The sequence below is a fragment of the Gigantopelta aegis genome, chromosome 15, assembly GCF_016097555.1.
Source record: "Gigantopelta aegis isolate Gae_Host chromosome 15, Gae_host_genome, whole genome shotgun sequence".
Lineage (NCBI taxonomy): Eukaryota > Metazoa > Mollusca > Gastropoda > Neomphalida > Peltospiridae > Gigantopelta > Gigantopelta aegis.
This window is the reverse complement of record NC_054713.1, coordinates 34,494,260-34,518,089: the sequence shown is the minus strand read 5'-3', so window position 1 is coordinate 34,518,089 and position 23,830 is coordinate 34,494,260. Positions and strand designations below refer to the sequence as shown.

General features: G+C 37.2%; 1 protein-coding gene across 4 annotated transcripts in view; it reads left to right on the top strand.

Moving 5' to 3' along the window:
* Nucleotides 1-23,830, top strand: part of LOC121390117 (dynamin-like 120 kDa protein, mitochondrial) — a 51,413-nt gene that overhangs the window by 25,615 nt on the left and 1,968 nt on the right. For all 4 annotated transcript variants that reach the window (XM_041521851.1, XM_041521849.1, XM_041521850.1 and 1 more), the window contains 18 exons: nt 54-128; nt 1,224-1,295; nt 1,724-1,823; nt 2,843-2,973; nt 3,765-3,837; nt 4,339-4,411; nt 6,196-6,311; nt 9,166-9,230; nt 10,924-11,000; nt 11,875-11,967; nt 13,104-13,176; nt 15,398-15,553; nt 16,202-16,310; nt 18,094-18,227; nt 18,766-18,852; nt 19,826-19,942; nt 21,761-21,854; nt 23,683-23,793. In XM_041521851.1, coding sequence (XP_041377785.1) covers nt 54-128; nt 1,224-1,295; nt 1,724-1,823; nt 2,843-2,973; nt 3,765-3,837; nt 4,339-4,411; nt 6,196-6,311; nt 9,166-9,230; nt 10,924-11,000; nt 11,875-11,967; nt 13,104-13,176; nt 15,398-15,553; nt 16,202-16,310; nt 18,094-18,227; nt 18,766-18,852; nt 19,826-19,942; nt 21,761-21,854; nt 23,683-23,793 — 1,756 coding nt within the window. The remainder of the gene's footprint in view (nt 1-53; nt 129-1,223; nt 1,296-1,723; nt 1,824-2,842; nt 2,974-3,764; nt 3,838-4,338; nt 4,412-6,195; nt 6,312-9,165; nt 9,231-10,923; nt 11,001-11,874; nt 11,968-13,103; nt 13,177-15,397; nt 15,554-16,201; nt 16,311-18,093; nt 18,228-18,765; nt 18,853-19,825; nt 19,943-21,760; nt 21,855-23,682; nt 23,794-23,830) is intronic.

Below are 23,830 nucleotides of genomic sequence, written 5' to 3'. Positions count from 1 at the left end.
CCACTACACCACCGAGGCTGGTTGTGACATTTAAACGTTTTGCTTTCTTTTAGCTTGCAGCGCTGAGACGAGAAGTTGAGTTGCGGATGACAGCCTCGGTAAAGAAAGGACAAACAGTCAGTAATGAGGTAATTCAATAATCCTCTCTATTGTTGTCTTTAAACTTTTCTGAGGTTTAATGGGGATATGGGGGAGAAGGTCTGTTTTTTCAATATAGACTCTAGAGGTGTCGCAATTACCATACAGATATGGGTTGTTCTAAAGCATGTTTTATTATTTTTTATTTCTTTTGTTTTTGTGTAAAGATTGGAACTTAAGAGAATGATATTTATATATTGTGTGCTTAAACATAACCTGTGAGATTTTGGGTTTTTGTCTCGCTTTATGAAGGTGAAATATGTATATGGCAACAGTATTAACTTTTACATTTAGCTCAACACTAAACGTTTCTCATTTAGCTCCATTTCTCACAAACTATAAATCCTACATCAATAAAACTTGGTTTATTGTTACAGATATTGTTACAGATATGAATATTCTTCTTAATGCACATTTTTGGAGGGGGGGTAAATTAAATTTATCAAATTAAAATATTTATAATTACATGTATAATGGGTTTTGGGGCTGGGTTTTTTTTTTTAAGTTTAATTTTTTAAAGTTTAATATGCATTGAGATGAACAACTATGGATGCAGCTGTCATCGACACCTAATAAGTTTATGGTAGGCAAGACATTTTACTCCTTAGAATTCTTATCTAGTGTATATCCATGACCATAAAGTTATCTGTACGTTCTGTTGGGGCGGGACATAGCCCAGTGGTAAAGCGCTCGCTTGATGCTTGGTCGGTTTGGGATCGATCCCCGTCAGTGGGCCCATTGGGCTATTTCTCACTCCAGCCAGTGCACCATGACTGGTACGTCAAAGGCTATGGTATGTGCTATGGGTCCATTGGGCTATTTCTCACTCCAGCCAGTGCACCATGACTGGTACATCAAAGGCTATGGTATGTGCTATCCTGTGTATGGGATAGTGCATATATAAGATCCCTTGCTGCTAATCGAATGAGTAGGTTATGAAGTGGCGACAGCGGGTTTCCTCCCTCAATATCTGTGTGGTCCTTAACCATATGTCTGACGCCATATAACCATAAATAAAATGTGTTGAGTGCATCGTTAAATAAACTATTTCCTTCCTGTACATTGTGTATTTTGTTGTTTTGTAGTGTATATCCATGATAGTGAAGGGTCCTGGACTTCAAAGAATGGTGCTTGTTGATCTTCCTGGCATTATTTCTGTAAGTTATTTCGAGAATAACTAATGAACTACGAGGAATTATCTGTCCCGTGTGAGTGAACGTTGTAAACCCGAGCCTTTGGCGAGGATTTTACAACATTCATTCATGAGGGACAAATAATTTGTAACTCCTTGTAGCGAGTTGGTTATTTTCTTTAGTACCCATGGTCAATTTAACTGGGTTTTAATATAAAAATTCCTCCGATGTCTACAACAAAGCCGTCAGTCATTACGTCATTTAACCTTACGTGCATTAAATGCCGCAAGTGATGTCATGACATAACAGCATTCATTTTTATTTATTTTTCACACAGTTATGGCATTTGAATTTAGGAAATACAAAACATTGTTGGGCCTAATAGGGGACATGTATTGCTTTAGCAGTACTTTCAGAAAGCTTGTTTTGATAAATGTATGTTTTGTTTTTAGACTGTGACAACAGGCATGGCTTCGGACACTAAGGAGTCTATCAGCAAGATGTGTCGCAGTTTTATGGAAAACCCTAATGCAATTATTTTGTGTATCCAAGGTAGGCAGCTTTAAAAGCATACTGTCACGGATTTTAGGACCTTATTTCTCTAAAAATGGATAATAAATTAAAAATTACATTGATTGTTGGAAACCAAATCTAGTTATCACATCACCTTAACTGAACCATGATGGAGTGAAATCCATGTCAACCCTCTCGGTAGTTTTAGTTTTTGAATTATGGACCATTGCCATAATTAAATTATTTTTACAAAACGTCATTAATAAATGGAGTATGGTGGTTATGAAGATAGTTGAATAAAGTACATTTAGGGACAAATCAAATTATTTTTGTTCAGGTAATACTTTGTTATGTTAGGCCATTAAATAGGTCGCTGGTCTTGACAATATGCCTTTAAGATGTGTTAAAAAATTATTGTAGTCAGGGTGGTTGGAAACAGTGAAATTATATTTGTTGGTGGCTGGCGGATTTTCTTGTTGGAAAAAGCTTTTAAGAGAGTATAAAACAAATAGCTTTCCTATATACTATTTATTCTGTAACGTTTCTTTATGATAGATATGTATGTAAATAATGATATAATCTCGATTTTTACTTGTTCTGTTAATAAATTAAATTATTTATTGTCTAAGTTGTTTTTTATGGACATGTAATTAAAAGTATTATCTTTACATGGGGCAAGACGTATCCCAGCGGTAAAGTGTCTTCTTGATGCACTGTCTGTTTGGGAATGATCCCTGTCGGTGGACTCGTTCGGTTATTTTTTGTTTCAGCCAGTGCACCACAACTGGTATATCAAAGGCCGTGGTATGTGCTATCCTATATGTGGGATGGTGCATATAAAAGATCCCTTGCTATAGGTCAAAATCACCAAATGTTTCACATCCAATAGCTGATGATTGATAAATCAACATGCTCTAGTGGTGTCGTTACAGAACATAAAACTTTTTTTAAATTAATATTTAACATTTAGAAACAAAAATCAAAAAGTAATTTTGGCAGGCAGCTGTCATTATGTAACATTGATAACTCACTTTTTAACATCTGTGATCATTTTGTAGATGGTTCGCTTGATGCGGAGAGGAGTAACGTCACTAATCTAGTGAGTCAGATGGATCCCACTGGAAAACGGACGATATTCGTACTCACCAAGGTCGATCTCGCCGAGAGCAACCTGTACAACCCTGACAGAGTGAGTACCTAGTAGAACTAATGAGGGGTAGGAGGTTGTAAGATCAATTCCTGTTAATGGATTTCTTTTTCTTTTTCTTTTTTAGTCCCCAGCTGATCTAACAAGAGGGGACTATAGGTTTCGTCTCTCTCCTTCTGTCTGTTTTTGTCTTGTCTGTCCGTCCACCTGTCCCACATATAGTTTTCAAAACTTTTTTTTTTGCAATGCCTCATGATATTTTTGTATATAGCTTTATTGTATACTGTTACAGATCAAGTTTGACTCTCATGACGATTTAGAGGGCGGGACATAGCCCAGTGGTAAAACGCTTGCTTGATGCACAGTCAGTCTAGGATCGATCCCTGTCAGTGGGCCTATTGGGCTATTTCTTGCTCTGGCCAGTGTACCACGACTGGTATATCAAAGGCCATGGTATGTGCTATCCTGTGGGATGGTGCATATAAAAGATCCCTTGCTACTACTGGAAAAATGTAGTGGGTTTCATCTCTATGACTGTCAAAATGACCGTATGTTTTACATCCAATAGCCAATGAATATTAAATCAATGTGCTCTAGCGGTGTCATTAAACAAAACAAACTTTTAACTCATGACGATTTACCTATTTTAGATATATATTTTTTAAATCCAGAATTTGGATTGTACTCTACATGAAAACTGCTTGTCCCTTTTGTTGTTTGTAAAACGTTCAAAGTAACCTTGACCTTTTTTATACACTTTTCCAGATTTGTCTAATGTAATTTTCATCTCTGTTTTTATGTGTTTTGATTTTTATCTCTTATTTATTTTACAGATCAAGTCAATCCTGGAGGGTAAACTGTTCCCCATGAAAGCCCTCGGTTATTTTGCAGTTGTTACAGGAAGAGGTATGAAATAAGAATGAATGCTGTTTGTTACGAATGAGAAATCATTGGGCGGTGTTGGGCAGTTTAGTTGTTTTCTTCAGTTTGTAGAAGTTGGATACATGACATAATATTTACATAGAGAATCACTAGTTACTGACATCGGATATCTGCTTTATCCTGTGAAGATAAGACTGGGAAATTCCAAGAGGCTCTGCCGAGTGGAATTTCTCATTCGGCCTGAACATAATATGTAATAAAACCAAAACCGATCATAAATACCCCTACTAGGTTGTTATGGGTTTGAAATTGGCAGAAACGTGGAAATGCCCCTTCTAGTTATAATTAATTGTGTGACTTTGTATTTTAGGTTTTGTATGTTGTGTAAAAAGTCATTTCCATTGTTCGACTTGAAAAAAGTAAAAGATGGGGTTTTTTTTAATTCAGATGATCTTTATTGTTTTTTATCCTGTTTTTTTTTTAAAGATAATTAAATGTCTTAATTGGATTATGATGTAATTTCAGGCAACACCAGTGACAGTATCAGCAATATTAAAGAGTATGAAGATAAATTCTTCCGAAATTCAAGATTATTCAAGTAAGAATATTATGTAAAAATACATATTTTCAAAAGTCCTCTATTTCCTTAATATGTAAATATTGACATATAAAAAAAAAAGCCCTGGTCAAAAGACTTGTGTGTTGTTTCTAGAAGTATTAATAAAAAAAAAGTAAAACATTTAAAATTATTTTGCTGAACAAAAGCAGAAGAAAAATATTTTTTAATTTTCATTTTATCTATCTCTTTTTGTCATTATTTATAATTTAAAAGTTGTAATATTGCAAAATATATATATATTGAAAGTGATTTAAGTTTTTCTTAGTAAAATATAGATTAGACTGATTATTATTCAATTATTATTATTGATCACTTGGTACAAACTGATCATCAATCACTAAATGTCATCTGGGACCATATTTTCGAAGTTATCTTAGCAGTACGAAATCGTAAAACCATCGGAGGGTGTGACATCACTACAGCACACGCCAGGAGTGGGACGTAGCCCAGTGGTAAAGCACTTGCTTGATGCGCGGTCGGTTTAGGTTCAATCCCCGTCTGTGGCCTCATTGGGCTAATTCTCGTTCCAGCCAGTGTTCCACAACTGGTGTAATAAAGGTCGTCGTATGTACTATTCTGTCTGTGGGATGGTGCATATAAAAGATCCCTTGCTGCTAATCGAAAACAGGTGCTCATGAAGTGGCAACAGCGGGTTTCCTCTTTTCTGCTATATCTGTGTGGTCTTTAACCATATGTATGATACCATATAACCATAAATAAAATGTGTTGAGTGCGTCGTTAAGAAAACATTTCCTTCCTTTCTTCCTTTACAACACACGCCATAGTGACGTCATAGCTTAAGATGATTTTACAATTTAGTAGGCTAAGATTGCTTCAAAAATATGGGCCGCGATTCCCTAAAATAAGCATATGAGTTGGGTGTTCAGGGGGCCAACTAGCCCCATAATGCTGGAGCAGATCTTTGCATTCATTTGAGACATTTGCGAAAAATGAGTTGTTTTGAAAACTTGTCACCATGTATCTCCAGCATTCTGCTCGCTGTATTAGTTGTTATCCATGTAAAAATGTAGAGTGATTCGTTTGGAATCCTATATACTAGTAGTTGTTTGGTTTTTAATTTTAAAAAATTCATATGAATACACAATGTTATCCAAATTTGGGCATTTTAATTTAATTTGGCCAAAAATTAGCATGTCCCCGTTCTAAAATGGGACCCTGTACACTATTTTCTTGTGTTCTGACAGTAATATACAGGCCCGGTGTTTGACAAATATTTGTGAAAGTCACTAGCCCTCACAGAAAGTTTGGCTAGTGTCCTATGTATTATGGTAATACAGTTGGGAGCGAGATGTGGCCCAGTGGTAAAGTGCTTGCTTGATGCGCGGTCAGTTTGGGATCAATCCCAGTCAATGGGCCCATTGCACTATTTCTCGCTCCAGCCAGTGCACCACGACTGGTATATCAAAGGCTGGGGTATGTGCTATCCTGTCTATGGGATGGTGCATATAAAAGATCCCTTGCTTGTAATCGAAAAGAGTAGCCCAGAAAGTGACGACAGCGGGTTTCCTCCCTCAATATCTGTGTGGTCCTTAACCATATGTCCGACGCCATATAACCGTAAATAAAATGTGTTGAGTGCGTCGTTAAATAAATCATTTCCTTCCTTTCTTCCTTCCTTTATAGTAATACGGTTGATAATCTCCACTAGCCCAGGCCTAAAATTCAGTAGTCGGGACCGAGGGCTAGTGGATTTGTCGAAGCCTATAATAACTTGTCACTTTGTTGTCTTTGTGTTTGAACAGAGACGGTGTTCTCAAGCCCACACAGATGACGACGGGAAACCTTAGCATGGCCGTGTCGGATATCTTCTGGAAGATGGTCAGAGAAACGGTGGAACAGCAGGCAGATGCATTCAAAGGTGAACGTTCATTTTTATACCTTCGTTTCTCACCTAATAATAAGCCTCAGGGAAGATTAGCTCTTGTTGACTGTGTGACCCTCATTAAATAAAGAATTTAGTTTTCTTCTGGTGTCATTAAACATTCATTTATTCATTTGGAGGCAGGATCTGGTTCAGTCAGAATGCACTTGCAGGTGCTTGCATCAGGATTGAATTACCTCAGTGAACCCATTCGGTGATTGGGTTTTTTCCCAGTCCCAATCATGGCACCACGACTGGTATATTAAAAGCTGTGGCATGTACTATCCTGTCTGTGGGATGGTGCATATAAAAGATCCCTTGCAGGGGTGCACAAATGTGAAATTGTGATAGTTGCCCAGTGGAAACCCGCTACATTTTTCCTAATGCAGCAAGGCATCTTTTATATGCACTTTCCCACAGACAGGAAGGCACATACCACAGCCTTTGTCCAGTTGTTGGGCACTGGTTGGAACGAGAAAAAACCCAATCAGCTGAATGGATCCACAGAGGCGGTTCGATCTCGCTTGGGCTGTCACAGTCATAATACTTTGATGAACTCAGGGCTCATCCAGGATTAAAAATACCTGTTGCCAAAAAAATTGCCAAATGGGATTTTTATTTGCCATAATGAAAATGTTTTAGGCAAAATTGTTTTGTGTAGTACTGTATAGAGTATTTATATGTGAATATGAAAATGTATCTTTTTCAGCTAATTATGTACTAACTGGAATATATCTGAATAACAAAATTATCCCCGATCAAAATCAAAGACAGGAATAGGGGTAGGGGCAGTTAATATATTACTTTGATTTTTCAGTGGGTGAGGGGAGATATGCAGAGTTGGAAGCCAATGCCCTCTGCAAACACACCTAAAATTCGAAGGCCTATGGCATTAATAAAAATCTGAGAGCCAATACTCTTCTTCTTCTTTTTTAAACAGTGCTCATTATTTCTGTAAAATAGCAATCTTTATTTTGGTTTGAACTGCTTTTTATTGTATTTTAAAATAACCCATCAATTCCACACCCCAACAATTTCGTAATTTGCGCCATTTTGTTGATTTCCACATCATGTTAAATGCTTGTTGTTGATTTCAGCTTGTAAAATACGTAGCCTAAGAATGCTGACTTCACGTTATGACAACTATCCATTTACGTCAAAAGGTTTTGATTAAAAAGATAATGAATTCAAATTTTACGGTCTTTTTAAAATATAGCTAACTTTTGAGATGTCACCTCACAGTAAAAAAAATTATATAATATTTATCTAACAAATATGATGTTTTTTTAACTAATTGTATTTAGTGTACTTTTAACTGCAATTTGTATAAATACTGCATGTTCCTTTCCCGCGATCGCGAAATGCATGAGTGCGAAATTAACAAAGACAATGGAAATAAACCAACGAAACAGCAATTAAGTATTCATTGACGCGAACAACTATTTGGTGGTGGGGGTTTTTCTCACAAATTTACATCAAGATTTACTTGAGTGTAATCGTATTGTTTAATGTCTGCAATAATATCTTTTGACACATGCAACAGTCTCGGCTGACTGTCAAGCGTGACCTAGATGCACACTGAGAACAGCCAACGAACATTTTCCAGACGTATGCGAACTATGCGATTGGTTCCCGACGTGGACATTGGGTTTAACGTGAAGCGCATAAACCAGTTTAGCAGATGTTTTTGTTTTGCTTGGTCTAGCTGAACTCGGCCCTAGCCTACTTGTCTTTGGCCCTGAACTAGCATGTGTATTGAAACTGACATGCAATTTCGGTCCGTTTTTATTACTTTGGCTCAAAGACTCAAAGTTAAAATAACACGCTACCGATTTTTCGGACTTTTCTTGCATACATGTTGCCGTTAAAATTAATAACTGTGATTATTAAAATAAGCAAACATTGTTATGCTGAATTCTTGATGACACCGCTTCTCGTTACCAATCGCGAGATCCCTGATTGTTCACATCGGAAGATAGAAAATGGCTTAGTCAAATTTTTAGCTCAGAACTGGATGGTTGTTGGTGTAGTTTGTGGCCTTTCACATGTCTTGTGCCCTTTGCTAATAGCCACCATTCTGAAACGTATCTGTCTGCATTGAACTCGTCAAAATCATGCACGGTGGATGCTGAGTGGATGGCAGCGTTAGGGTGGATATTTATATTGCCTGTCAGTCAAGTTATCAGTTTTATACTTTTGAATTGCCCGTGACTGTCCGAGTGTCGGGAAATTTTGTTTTTCATTTTACTTGTTTTATGATTTTCTTGACTGTTTGACAAAGAATGAATGAATGAATGTTTAACGACACCCCAGCACGAAAAATACATCGGCTATTGGGTGTCAAACTATGGTAATGCAAATAAATAAAGTGGTGATCAACATCAATATAAAAATTCAAAACTTAAACAAAAACAGTGTAAAGAACTGTGCAAAAACACAAATATCACAGAATTTTACGGATACTGAATTTTACTCAAAACTTCAATTTTGTGCTGTATTGGCCATTCTCAAAGAGAATGTTACTCCCCTGCACCACGGAGAGGTTACAGCACACACAGGGGTTTGACAAAGAATGCTTGCCTGTAACATATTTTGGTTGTCCCGGGCACGCGGGCAACCGATTTGTGCACCCCTGCCTTGCTACTACTGAAAAGTGTACCAGGTTTCCTCTCTTAAAACATATGTCACAATTACCAAATGTTTGACATCCAGTAGCCAATAATTAATAAATCAGTGTGCTCTAGTGGTGTTGTTAAAAAAAACAAAAAAACTTTTAACTTTCATCTCTTCATTCATTAACTCATTTATTTATAGCTTTAATCCTTATAATTATTCAATTTATGTTTATTAGCCACAAGATTCAACTTGGAAACTGAATGGAAAAACACCTTTCCAGGAATTCGTGAGTTAGATAGGGTGAGCCATCCTTTTTTACAGTCTGTAAATCAAATTAAACTGAAAGTTTTTCTTGTATTCCTATAGTGCATAATTATATACAGTCAAACATTGTTATCTTGACCTTTGTAACTTCAATAACCGATGTCTTGTGTTTGAGAAATTGTTCTGTAATATAATTTGGGAGTGGGACGTAGGTCAAGCGGTAGCGTGTCAGCCTGTGAAGCGGTGGTCATCGGATTGATCCTTCTCAATAGACCCATTTGCATTTTGGGCTATTTTCTGTTCCAGCCAATGGTCCACAACTGGTTCATCAAAGGCCGTGGTATGTGCTGTCCTGATTGTGGGACAGTGCATATAAAAGACTCCTTGCTGCTTATCGGAAAGAGTAGTCTATGTGGTGGCAGTGGGTTTCCTCTAAAGAAATATGTCAGAATGACCATATGTTTGACGTCCAATAGCCGATGATAAGATAAAAATCAATGTGCTCTGGAGACGTTTGAATAAAACAAACTGTTTTTTTGTAATATAATTGTTTACAAACCTGTTTACCCTTACACATTCACTGTAATTACCATGGAAACAGGGAAGTATCAGCAAAAAATCAGCATTCCTTGACCTTTCTAGATTACGTCAGAAGTGTGTTTTGCAACATGTCTTTTGCACTGTTCGCAGTAGGACCTTCACGAGTCCAAAATATTTGACTTGAGTAGTTGAGGGTCAAACTCGACCCAGACCCGAGTACCCGATATTTACACTAGATGACAATGACACTAAGGAATAAATAGAGATTATTATACGATCTTGTGTGTCGTACTGATTTCACGAAACGAGTGTTAGGATTTTTGTATTGTGAGAGCGAGAGTAATACATGAGTTTCGTAAAGTCAGTACGACTCAGACGCGAGTATAATAATTTTTTTATTATCCATATTATTATTGTTGTTTTCTTTATGAATAACAAGACCCAACTCAAAATATTTCAGTCACAACTAGAAGGAGACGACGAAATGATGTCATACTTCAAATGCACAGTCTGAGCTAGGACTGGAGAAGCATGGTCGCTTCCCAAAATGACATCATTACACTTGTTATTACATGTGTGCTTTGTATGATTATTATTCACTCGGTTATGTTGAACCATATGGATAATAAAGTAAAATAGCATTAGTCAAGCGCTGAACATGGATGTCAAATCATGCCCTGGTATTGCATTCCACACTTTCGACTTTTCGACTCGTAGTCTAAAAAAATAAAAAATGAGAGTGCTCTTCCTTGCACAGTTACTTAAGTCCTGTGAACGAACTCGAGTCTTGCTAGACTCGGCCCATGCCTGAGTACTCGTGAAGACCCAAGTTCACAGTAAGGGCTTTTGATTGTACATGGCCACAGCTTCGAATGAGCTCATTGCTGATAGATGTCTATTACTATTAACTGGTGTTCTGATTACTGATAACCCACAGTAACGGTAAACCGGTCTGTTTTCACCAACAACTATGATAATTATGTTTATTTTGAACTACGTACTAAGATCTCGAGCTTGTTGGTTCTCACCCTTCGCATCAAGATAACAAAGTTCTTCAGTTTTTGTCTAGTTACTTAATGTAATTGTTTATGACCATATGTTTCATTATTCATAGATTTAAAAAATAATAATAATAAAAATAATGATGTTAAAACCACTTTGTATTAATGATTGCCATTTTTTACCACAGGATGAGTTGTTTGAGAAAGCAAAAGGTGAAATTCTTGATGAAGTTGTTAACTTGAGCCAAGTTACTCCAAAACAGTGGTTTGTACTTACTTTACACAGCTTTACACTTTAGCAATACTTGTACATCTTTTGAAGTTTTCCCTGTTACTGTATATATTCTTATGAGATTAAATAAACAGCAATGAATCAGTAGTGCTGTGAAATTATTTTGTTTAACCCATTTTAAGAAACCATCGGTGGGCTATTTCTTGTTCCAGCCAGTGCACCACAACTGGTATATCAAAGGCTGTGGTATTTACTACCCTGTCTGTGGGATGGTGCATATAAAAGATCCCTTGTTGCTAATCGAAAATAGTAGCCTATAAAGTGGCAACAGTGGGTTTCCTCTCTCAATATTTGTGATCCTTAACTGTATGTCTGACACCATATGACCATAAATAGAATAGTTGCAAATTTTCCTTCATTTTAAGAAAAGTTAAATGGGTGAAAAAATTGGCCTTTATCAAATTTTAAGAAAATTGTTGAAAACAAAGATGGGTATCCGTTAATGTTCTGATTTCTTCTTTTATCAAGGTTTATGACCTTTTAAGCTTAAAAAATAATAGTGGAGCCATACTTTCATAATTATTAAATCATAAAACGATGGAACTTGTATTCATTTTCTTTTTAAATTCTTTTTAAAACAAAAAATTTTTTTTTGAATGTAAAGAAACAGAAAAAAAGATTAAACAAGTTATGTTTCAAGTGATGTCATTTATTTTTTAAGCAAAGGTCATAACCTTTAATATCAATTCCTAGCATTTGTGATGGTAACCAATTTTGTCTGGTTTACTTACACATAATTTCTCTGCCTTGTTTGACATGTAATGGTTAATGTGTTGTGTTTCTATCTGTCAATGTTAACTCTACATGCTGTAATTTTATTTTTATTTTATTTTTATTTTTTTTGTAGGGAAGATACGTTTTACAAAAAGTTGTGGGATAAGAATTCAACGTTTGTGATAGAAAATATTTATCTGCCTTCTGCCCAGGCTGAAAATGCAGGGTAAGACTGTCTATATTTAACAGACTTACTTTTGGTAATATTAATTACGTTGCTGCTGTACCAAGTACGGTTTCGCCAATGCACATCGATGCACTTTGAACTGGAAGTGAATAGAACTGGAAGTTGATCATGATGCCATTGACACACTGCACACCAGTCGTGAAACTGCATCCAAGTGCTTTGAAATGTGTTACGGTTCTCATGTAGCAGGAGGGTTCTACTGTAATTGACCTGTGTTTTCGCTTCCATATGACGTCATCCACTTTTCCTTTTACTTTAAAGTACAATTATTTATAGTAACCTGCAAAATGGAGGATGTGAATGATCTGTATCACATTGTATGATGTGACGCCGTAAATAGAACCGAACTGAACTGGAATGGGTTCGAAACACTTCGTAACAGAATTTGGTGTAGCAACAAAAGTTCTGGAAGTAACCATATTGAAGGTCATTGATGTGCTTTGGGTGTTTGCTGTAGCACCAACATTAGTCACATTGCCATACATTGTACCCCTAAATCAGTAAATGTTATGGAAATATCAGAGTTCAGTAAACATGAAAAAGACGAAATTACTAAACGTACTTTAAATTTCATTATTGTTGCCAAACAATATTGTTAAAACACTCAAAATGTGTTGGAAATCTATCCTGATCCATGTTTTATTTAGTCAGCTTACGATCACCAATGGTGGGGTTTTTCCCTTTCACATCTACACAGTTTTTACCACTTCGGGAACCAGTTAATTTTGAAACGTTAGCGAAACGTTGCTGGCTGAACTTGGGGCAGTAGCCACGTAAGCTATACATAAAATGTTAATGTATGTAGGCTAAAATATATGCAATACATCAAACACATACTATGGTCATAAATCTAAATACTACTACAGTCTTCTGCTGTGAAAGATTTTAACCTGTGGATTTTTCATGTCCCCGTTTTCAATATAATTGAATGTTTTTTTTTACATCAGCTCTAGTTTCGCACAAAATTGTAGTGTTATGTTGTTTTGTGTTTCATTATGCTGATTTTCAAATGTTTATCTCACATCAATGTTTAAATGGATTGGAAATTACTTCAGCTGTTATGGGTTGTTGTCAGTTGGTGTAAACTACGGACGAATTAACATTTTGTTTTTCAGAACATTTAATACATCTATTGATATCAAGCTGAAGCAGTGGGCAGATGTTCAGTTGCCAAAAAGATGCGTTGAGGTACATTATTTCAGCCATTCTTTTGCTTTGCCAGTGCCCACGACTGTTATATCAAAGGTCGTGGTATATGCTATCCTGCCTGTGGGAGGATACTTATAAAAGATCCCTTGCTACTAATGGAAAAATGTAGTGGATTTGCTAAGACTATATGTCAAAATTACCAAATGTTTGACCTCCAACTTTTTACATCATTATTCTAGTGATGTTTTTTTGGTTTTAGCCAAAAAGCAGTTTTAATGTAGGATTTTTAATAAATATTTTTTTATAAAATTGAAATAGCCTTTAACCTTTAAGACTACTGGATTAATTTTTAACAAAAACCACATTGAGTGGGTACAGGTTTATAATTTTTACTCACATATAGTCACTTAAATGTTTTATAAATACATAAAATAAAGTTCATATATGAATCGGTAAGTATTATTTTCGTGGGATTTAATCATTTTTATATTTTAGGTCAGTTAATGGTGATTAAAATTAGGCATTTTTTTTTTTTAAAGTTGCATTTACCTTCGGGTATTTGTGGCCAACTGTCCAGTATTTATTTTCATTATTCCCGATAACAGTGGTTTTCTGACCAGAATTATTTGTTAAAAACGAACTACGATTTACAGTAGAATCTCGTTGGCTCGACCTCGGAAGGGTCGATCACACCGCAACGCTCGAACCAAAAACGAAGTCCCGAGTTTTTTGTTAGGTAAACCCTTGTATTAACTGATGATGAGTCGAACACGCCCAGTGTCAACTATAAGCTTTCGCTCGAACTAAATTATCGGTCCCGATTGTGTTATTAGCTATATTTTCCTCAAATTGGTGATCCATCCATCAAATATCCAATGGAAAACCACCGAAAAGGACCAACAATTGCCGCACTTGCGCAGTTGATTATTACAACCTTCGGGTTATAATTATTTAGGTGGAACGAGCTATAGATGAATCGGAGAATCGCAACAATAGCCATGCAATCCTTTCTTTGCCCTACCTGTCATGTTGTGTGTTAAGTAGGTATCGGTAATGATCTTTCAAGTACAGCTAGTGTTACAGTACTTGTTCCATGAATCCATGATACCAATCAAACAATTAGTGCACAAAATGGCCTCGGCGTGAAGCGTTACTCTGAACACGTCTACAAGACTAGTTTTAAATGAGTTTATCAGCTATCATCACTTCAGTACCCACATTTAATTAATACCGTCAAGGGCTTGTGCATCACACAATCGGAGTCATTTGTAATGAATCCTTTCACTCTGGTATTTTACTATACAACACCTTGATGAAATTTTTAAGTTTGCACTTACCAAAATAATATGTATCTAACTTATGTTACGGAAATATCCGATGTTGACCGCATGGTTCGGTCGAACTACCCGATGGGTCGAACACTTTCTCGAGCACCGACGGGGTTCGAGCCAACAGGATTCAACTGTATATTGTAATATTTGGTGATTTTCGTTGTTGGTAAAATGATTAAATTTATTATCAAATTAGCTGTCACAATCAGCTATCGATCCCTAAAAATGAACGCGACGTGGCGCCATTGTTGTTAAAAGAAAATACTTGCCAAAAACCACTTTTTTAATTCAAAATTCCAAGCTATTTTCCACTGAAAAACAACAAACAAAAGTTAACATGCTGTAAAATAAACTTTTCAGGTTAACAAAAAAACATTTCTGGTGAGTGTCGTGTGCAAAATGTTGAGAAATATGAATTGGGGAATGCACTGTATACAGTGTACAGTATGTCGACTGCCGTGACGTCGGGCGAGATATCTTGCCTTTGCAGTAGTCAGAAGGTTAATAGAAATAAAAACATGTAATATATATCCTGATATTTGACTACAACTTGGCAAACAAAATTTCTTTGTTTGGTTTTTATTTTTATTTTATTACAACCACATTGGTTGGTATTTGTTTCACTATTATTTCATGTACTGTAAAAAGGTGGGGAATGTTGTTTTCTTTTCATCCGTAACCTGACCACTGCCCTATGGCATTTCCCCTCTTATTCCATTAGACATGAACATCTGAACAGCCAATGAAATGGCTTATTGTAAGATTTTAGCCATTTCATTGACTGGGGGATGTTCAGACCAGTCTAATGAAAAACAGGGGGTGGAGGAAATGTTTTAGTTTCGGGATCAGGTTAAGTATTCAAAAAAAGATAAAACTGTCTCTAAGTTTTACTCAATTTTTAAATTGTAAATTGTTATGAATTGTTCCAGGTTGGCTGGGACACCCTCCATGACGAGTTTCAGAAGTTGGTGGAGCGAGACAAGGAAAAGCGTCACCATGACGATATTTACGACCAGCTAAAATTGGCTGTCATTGAGCTGGCCAAACAGAAACATAGCTGGGACGCTAAGGCAGAGGACAGTTTGGTATGGATACAGTGTTTTTTTAATGACCTGGATTTTTCCGCAGTTACTGATTTTAGGACTACTAATAAATTATTCCTGTTATAAAAAGCTTAAAATAACACATTATATAACACTGTAAAAAATATTAAGGGGAGTGATTGATTTCTGCCCTAACTTATATTGTTGGGAGTCATATAAGATATTGTGTATTGAGCACTGATATCTAATCGTGGGTGGGATTTAGCTCAGTCAGTTGAGTGCTTGCCTGAAGTACTTGCATAGCAGGATCGAACCACCTCGGTGGATCCATTCAGCTGATTGGGTTTTTTTTTTCACGTTCCAACCAGTACACCACAACTATTTAGAGGTTGAAGTATGTGCTTTCCTGTCTGTGGGAAAGTGCATATAAAAGATCCCTTGTTGCATTAGGGAAAATGTAGCAGGTTTCCTCTGATGACTACAAGTCAGACTTACCAATTGTTTGACATCCAATAGCTGATGATTAATTAATCAATGTGCTCTAGTGCTGTCGTTGAACAAAATGTACTTTAATTTTTCCGACCAAAAGTGTTTTAGCTATACTAGTATAGTGAAACCAGTTTAACGTGAACTTGAACACAGATTGTGGTAGGCTGGACATTTAATTGCATGAAATTCTTCTTTATTTAGCGAGTGATCCAGCTGAACGTCCTGGAGGATCGGTCGGTGACCGACAAACAGCAGTGGGATCAAGCCATCAAATTCATGGAGGATACGCTTAAAGACAAAGTGAAGCAGGGTTAGTATACACAGTCAACTCTTGTTATGGTTACACACCACCATTAATTACACACACACATTCTTTCTCCACCCCACCCCCTCTCTCTCTCTCTCTCTCTCTCACTCTCTCTCACTATTTCTGTCTGTCTCTCTCTCTCCCTCCCTCACGCTCTCTCTCTCTCTCTCTCTCTCTCTCTCTCTCTCTCTCTCTCTCTCTCTCTCTCTCTCTCTCTCTCTCTCTCTCTCTCTCTCTCTCTCTCTCTCTCTCTCTCTCTCTCTCTCTCTCTCTCTCTCTCTCTCTCTCTCTCTCTCTCTCTCTCTCTCTCTCTCTCTCGCTCTCTCTCTCGCTCTCTGACAAATGTAATAGGCTTTTAAAGTGACCCATGGCAAATTGATATTGCCTGTTTGTCCAATAACTCGACCGTCTGCTATTTCACGCACAATATAAGCTGTTCTATTATCCATGTTGAAAACAAACACAGCTGTAAATAACTTGTAACACATGCTCTGTCTGTCAGCTCACAACTCGTTTCCTAAATTCCCAGCAGCTAATACGTTTTCCTGATAATCTGTGTAAAAAAACACATGCTCTGTCTGTCAGCTCACAACTCGTTTCCTAAATTCCCAGCAGCTAATACGTTTTCCTGATAATCTGTGTAAAAAAAATGTGTTGATTGCCGTTAACTTTATTCTCGAGTGTCGGCAGTCGTAAGTTTAGCCAGCAAACGTTTCGCTAACGTTCACAGAGTATTGATTGGTTCCCGACTTGGCCATTTAGTTTAACGTGAGGCACCCAAACCAGTCGAGCAGATCTTTTCTCAGCTCGGTCTGGTTGAACGCAACCAAGGTACAGTTTAGGTTACACATCACCATTAATTACTCCATGCAGTTCAATAGAATTTCTATGTCAGAGTATATTGTGTGAAAAATACAACACTATCGACAGGGTCATGTGACTACTAATTTTAGGAGTGCTCTCAACTGGCAAGAAACCTGTAAAACATCAACATAGGTTGACCACCAAAATTTTCAGTTTAGCACTAGTGTTTTGAGACATCGCTGCTATTACACCATGTAATACACATATGCTTATTTGACCTAATGGCTGATGGAATTGCTTTAGATAATAGAGGGATTTGTATATTTAAAAAACTGTTAAAAGTGAAAATGGGTAATAAAGAGAATAACCAACTCTCTATGAGGGGTGACACATTTCCTGTCCCACATAAATGAATGTTGTGAAACCTTTTTCCAAAGACTCGGGCTTAAAACAATCAGAGGGGCGGGATGTATCCCAGTGGTAAAGTGCTCGCTCGATGCATGGTCGGTCTGGGATCGATCCCCGTCGATGTGCCCATTGGGCTATTTCTTGTTCCAGCCAGTGCACCACAACTGGTGTATCAAAGGCTGTGGTATGTACTACCCTGTCTGTGGGATAGTGCATATAAAAGATCCCTTGCTGCTAGTCGAAAAGAGTAGCCTATGAAATGGCGACAGCAGGTTTTCTCTCTCAGTATCTGTGTGGTCCTTAACCGTATGTCTGACGCCATATAACCGTAAAATACAATGTGTTTAGTGCGTCATTAAATAAAACATTTCTTTCTTTCTTTAAAACAATCATTCACTAAGGACAGATACTTCGTAATTCCTCAAAGCTCGTTAATTATTCTCAAATTCTTACACACTCATTGATAAAAATTTAATGAGATATTTATATCGCATGGCAATAACTCAGTGTGTACTGATTGCTCCTCTATTGCATTTTTTAACCGTTTCTGATGTGGCTTATCGTTTTGTTTCAGCTGAAGAGGTGATAAAGAAACTGCTTGGGCCAACCACCTTTGAACAGTGGACACAGTGGAAAGGCCTGACCGAGGAAAATAGGAATAGGGTTGCGACGAAGAACGAGTTGGATAAAATCATTAGTTCACAGCCAGTAAGTGATTGTGTTAGTGTTTAATAGCCTGGGTGTCACGGTACATCAATACATTGATGTATCACGATACTACTGGTGACGATACGATACACGATACCCTTGCTGGTGTATCGATTCATATTTTGACCATATTTTAATTCTGAATCAAAAGAAGAAGAAAAAAATGTATGTAATGATGCACTCGACACATTTTATTTATGGTTATATGGCGTCAAACATACGGTTAAGGACCACACAGATAATGAGAGAGGAAACTCACTGTCGCCACTTAATGGGCTACTTTTTTCGATTAGCAGCAAGAGATCTTTTATATGCACCATTCATCCCACAGACAGGGTAGTAAATACCACTGCCTTTGATACACCAGTCATCGTGCACTGGCTGGAACGAGAAATAGCCCAATGGGTCCACCGATGGGGATCGATCCCAAACCAACCTCGCATCAGGCGAACATTTTACCACTAGGCTATGTCCAACCCCCGAGTAACCATGTGGATTTGTTGTTAACTTATAGCTAACAAACCATTTGTATTTCCAGCAACACAGTTCCCATCTGGTTCCGGACGAGCTGACAACCGTAAGAAAGAACTTGCAGAATCAGGGAATTGAAGTCACCAATGATTTTGTGAGTGTTTTTAGTTACAGCCATTATTTAACCTTTAGACCACTGGATTAATTTTTTTTTAAATCACGTTGAGTGGATACAAGTTTATAATTTTTACTGACATATATTCACTTAAATGTTTTATAAATACGTGAAATAAAGTTCATATATGAATCGGTAAGTATTATTTTCATGGGTTTTTGTCATTTTTATGATTTTTTAGATCAGTTAATGGTGATTAAAATTAGGCAAAAAATCGAAAAGTTGCATTTACTTAGGGCATTTGTGACCAGTATTTATGTCCATTATTCCCGATAGCGGTGGTTTTCTGACCAGAATTTGTTTTTAAACCCAAACTACGATTCATATTGCAATATTTGGTGATTTTCGTTGTTGGTAAAAAGATCAAATTTATTAGCAAATTAGCTGTCACAATCAGCTATTGATCCCTGAAATGACCGCGATGTGCCGCCATTGTTGTCAAACGAAAATACTTGCCGAAAATAAAAGCCACCATTTAAAAAAGAAATCTTTTTTCTTTTATTATATTTCCATTTTCGGTGAGTGCCTTGTGCAAAACAGCGGGAATGGTGGTATACAGTATGTCAACTGACGTAATGTCGGCAAGATATCTTACCTGCAGTAGTCAGAAGGTTAACCTGTTGTTAAAGACACAATATATTAATATTCATGAAGGACTTGCAGAATCAGGGAATTGGAGTAGGCAATGATTTTATGAAGGAATCGGATACGGAACTTTCTTTCAAATGCATTTGTGAAGAAGAATAGTTATACGTCATTTCATAAAATCAACAACTGCATAACACTTATATATTGGGGGCTTTTTGGTTGTTGGTTTTTTTCTTGTGTTACACAAACTGAAAAGTTTTATGGTCAAAATCCCTGTGTACATAACAGTAGTATATACTACTGTAATACAAGATACTACAAAACATCCATTCCTCATCGTTTTATGGTTTACTTTTGTTCACAGATACGGGAAACATGGTACCATACGTTTCGGAAACACTTTTTCCAAAAGTCTATGAACAAGGCACAAGAGTGTAAAAAAGGATTCTACTATTACCAGAGTGGTTTCGCAGACACAGGCGTGAGTATTAATTATTCAGGTTTCTTGGTAACCATAGTGGTTTCTCGGACACAGGTGTGAGTATAAATTCTACAGGTTTTTTAGTAGTGTTATCAGAGTTGGTTCTCAGACACAGGTGTGAGTATAAATTCTACAGATTTCTTGGTAACGTTATCAGAGTTGGTTCTCAGACAGGCGTAAGAATAAATTCTTCAGGTTTCTTGGTAATGTTATCAGAGTGGTTTCTCTGACACAGCCGTGAGTATAAATTCTACAGTTGTCTTGGTCACGTTATCAGAGTTGGTTCTTGGACATAGGCGTGAGTATAAATTCTACAGGTTTCTTGGTAACGTTATCAGAGTTGGTTCTCAGACACAGACATGAGTATAAATTCTACAGGTTTCTTGGTAACGTTATCAGAGTTGGTTCTCAGACACAGACATGAGTATAAATTCTACAGGTTTCTTGGTCACATTGTCAGAGTTGGTTCTTGAACACAGACGTGAGTATAAATTCTACAGGTTTCTTGGTAATGTTATCAGAGTTGGTTCTCCGACACAGGTGTGAGTATAAATTCTACAGGTTTCTTGGTAACTTTATCAGAGTTGGTTCTCAGACACAGACGTGAGTATAAATTCTACAGGTTTCTTGGTAACATTATCAGAGTTGGTTCTCAGACACAGACGTGAGTATAAATTCTACAGGTTTCTTGGTAACATTATCAGAGTTGGTTCTTGGACACAGACGTGAGTATAAATTCTACAGGTTTCTTGGTAACATTATCAGAGTTGGTTCTTGAACACGGACGTGAGTATAAATTCTACAGGTTTCTTGGTAATGTTATCAGAGTTGGTTCTCAGACACAGACGTGAGTATAAATTCTACAGGTTTCTTGGTAACTTTATCAGAGTTGGTTCTCAGACACAGACGTGAGTATAAATTCTTCAGGTTTCTTGGTAACATTATCAGAGTTGGTTCTTGGACACAGACGTGAGTATAAATTCTACAGGTTTCTTGGTAACATTATCAGAGTTGGTTCTTGAACACGGACGTGAGTATAAATTCTACAGGTTTCTTGGTAATGTTATCAGAGTTGGTTCTCAGACACAGACGTGAGTATAAATTCTACAGGTTTCTTGGTAACTTTATCAGAGTTGGTTCTCAGACACAGACGTGAGTATAAATTCTACAGGTTTCTTGGTAACATTATCAGAGTTGGTTCTCGAAAACAGGCATGAGTATACATTCTACAGGTTTCTTGGTCACGTTATCAGAGTTGGTTCTTGGACACAGGCGTACAAATTGTACAGATTGTTTGTAATATATAAAATGGACATGATTAATTTTTATAAGATCATGACTGATATGAAATTCCTGGACATATACAGGCCTCATAACATAGTTTGAAACAGACAGCCTTAGAAGTAATGAGAGGATGGTTTAGGAGCTGGATCTACAGGGCTCACCCTGTCCATTGTTAAATTAGCCATTTGCTAAGTTTCCTACAAAGTGGCTACAGCTTTTGGTAATTGGCTAATAACATTTTCTTTAAAAGAACCACTTTTGAATAATTTTTAAAGAAATACTCTACATATATGAAAATTGACTGAAACAAAATCCTTTCCATCATGAGCCCTGGATCTAGTTCAGTTGGGAGAGTGATCGCCTGAGTCACTGGGATCGAAGGGTGGGATTCTTGGAGGGCCCATTCTCTGGTTGTTTTTTCCCCCAACCCAACCAGTGCACCATGACTGGTATGTCAAAGGCCTCGTATGTGTTTGTCTTGTCTGTGGGGGATAATGTGTTGTGGTATCAACAGATTTTTAAATCTATTTTTAGCTGGATTGCCATGACATCGTACTGTTCTGGCGACTACAGAGGATGCACCAGGTCACCAGCAATGCTCTGCGACAGCAAGTCGTTAACAATGAAGGTAGGTTGCGTAATAACAGAAATTAGATTACAGATGAGATGGAAGAAAAAAATCCTACATCATATTTGGAGTTTAAATCTGTTAGACAATTAATGTAATTGGTTGATGCATTGCAGTTGATTGGTGCTACAATTTTTTAAGTGTCTTTTTTACACAAGAACTTTGTGTATTTTGATATTTGTAAATTTAAGTAAAATAAATACTGATATAATTGCTCAATAGGTAACTGACAGCTGATATATTGGGAAGTTTAATAAATGCATATAATATAAAAAGCTCCATATAGTTGCTCACCTAGTATTTACTTCACTAAATAGTGCACTGAGGTGGTGAACATAATTATTCCATGGTTACATTTCTTCTTCTTTTTTCCTCCTTTTCTTGGCCCCTCCTAGTCCAACCTTTGGGGATTCTAGGTTTTGTGTCTGTCTGTCCGTCCATCTGTCTGTCCATCCGTCAGTCCCACATACAGTTTTCCGGACCTTTTATTCACAATAAGTATTGAGTAGAAATTTTGTATCATGTATTGTTGCAGATCAAGATTGCGATTTACCCGTTGTTTACAGAATTATGACCCTTGAACTTAGGAGATATGAAAATTTGTTTTCCAGATTTTTTCGCAATGATGACTCAAGATATTGAGTTGCAGTTGTGTGTATAGCTGTATCATGTAGTGAGTTTAATGGCAATTAAGAGTTATGACCCTTGAACTTTGAAGATATTTAAATGTGTTGGGCCTGATAGGGAACATGCATTGCTTTAGCAGTTCACCGGCCTCAGTGGTGTAGTGGTTAAGCCATTGGACTACAGGCTGGTAGGTACAGGGTTCGCAGCCCTGTACCGGCTCCAACCCAGAGCGAGTTCTTAAGGGCTCAGTGGGTAGGTGTAAGACTACTACACCCTCTTCTCTCTCACTAATCAACCAGGGCTGCCAACCATTAAGATTTATGCGGAATCATTACGATTTTCCATCTCTTATTACGCCATTACGCCCGTAATCTGAAAGATTACGGCAAATCCTCATTTTCCAGTTTTTTGGGAGGTTTTTTGTTGTAATAACCTACCACCCTTACGAATCACATAAATTGGACTCGCCCAACTAGCCGCAAATGCGCACGGAAGTTTTTTTTTGCACGCGCAACGCACTTCGGGATAGCTTGTGAAACGACGCCATTTTGTAAAGATGTCGAAAAAACGCGAATGATCAGAGCCATATGAACTGTGCAAAGCTCAGAAAAATCTAAAAAGCAGTCAGAAGTATAAACAATGATGACTACAACAATGAGTGGCCTGTTTGAAGGCCAGTTCTCATGTAGTTAGTAAATGGCACTAGTGCATTTTGCACTTTATGTCGTGTTGATTTTTCTGTTGCCCATGGCGGGAAAAATTATTGCCAAAGGCACATCAAAATGAAGAAACACCAGGACATCGTTGAGGCCAGCGATAAAACAATTCATAAACAAATATCTGGATATTTTACACAGCAAAAGGGTTTATACGACGGGTCACAATTCACAAGAAAATGATTACTCTTTCCCGTTTTTAAATGTTGGCAGCTATGATCAACTAACAACTAACAATTAACCCACTGCCCTGGACAGACAGCCCATTTTTCGTGCTGGGGTGTCGTTAAACATTCATTCATTCATTCATTCATTCATTGGACAGACAGCCCAGAAAACTGAGCTGTGTGGCCAGGACAACGTGCTTGAACCTTAATTAGATATAAGCACGGAAATAAGTTAAAATGAAATTTAGCAGTTCTCTCAGAATGTGTGTATGGGTTTTGGGGTTTGGTTTTTTAATTTTTAATTTATTTATTTTTTAGCTCGCAGACTTGAGCGTATCATAAAAGACTCTTTAGAAGAGATAGGAGACGACAAGGACCACCTAACAAAGTTACTCACTGGGAGGCGTGTCCAGCTAGCCGAGGAGATGAGTAAGTCATTTTATTTACATTTTCGGGAGATAAACAG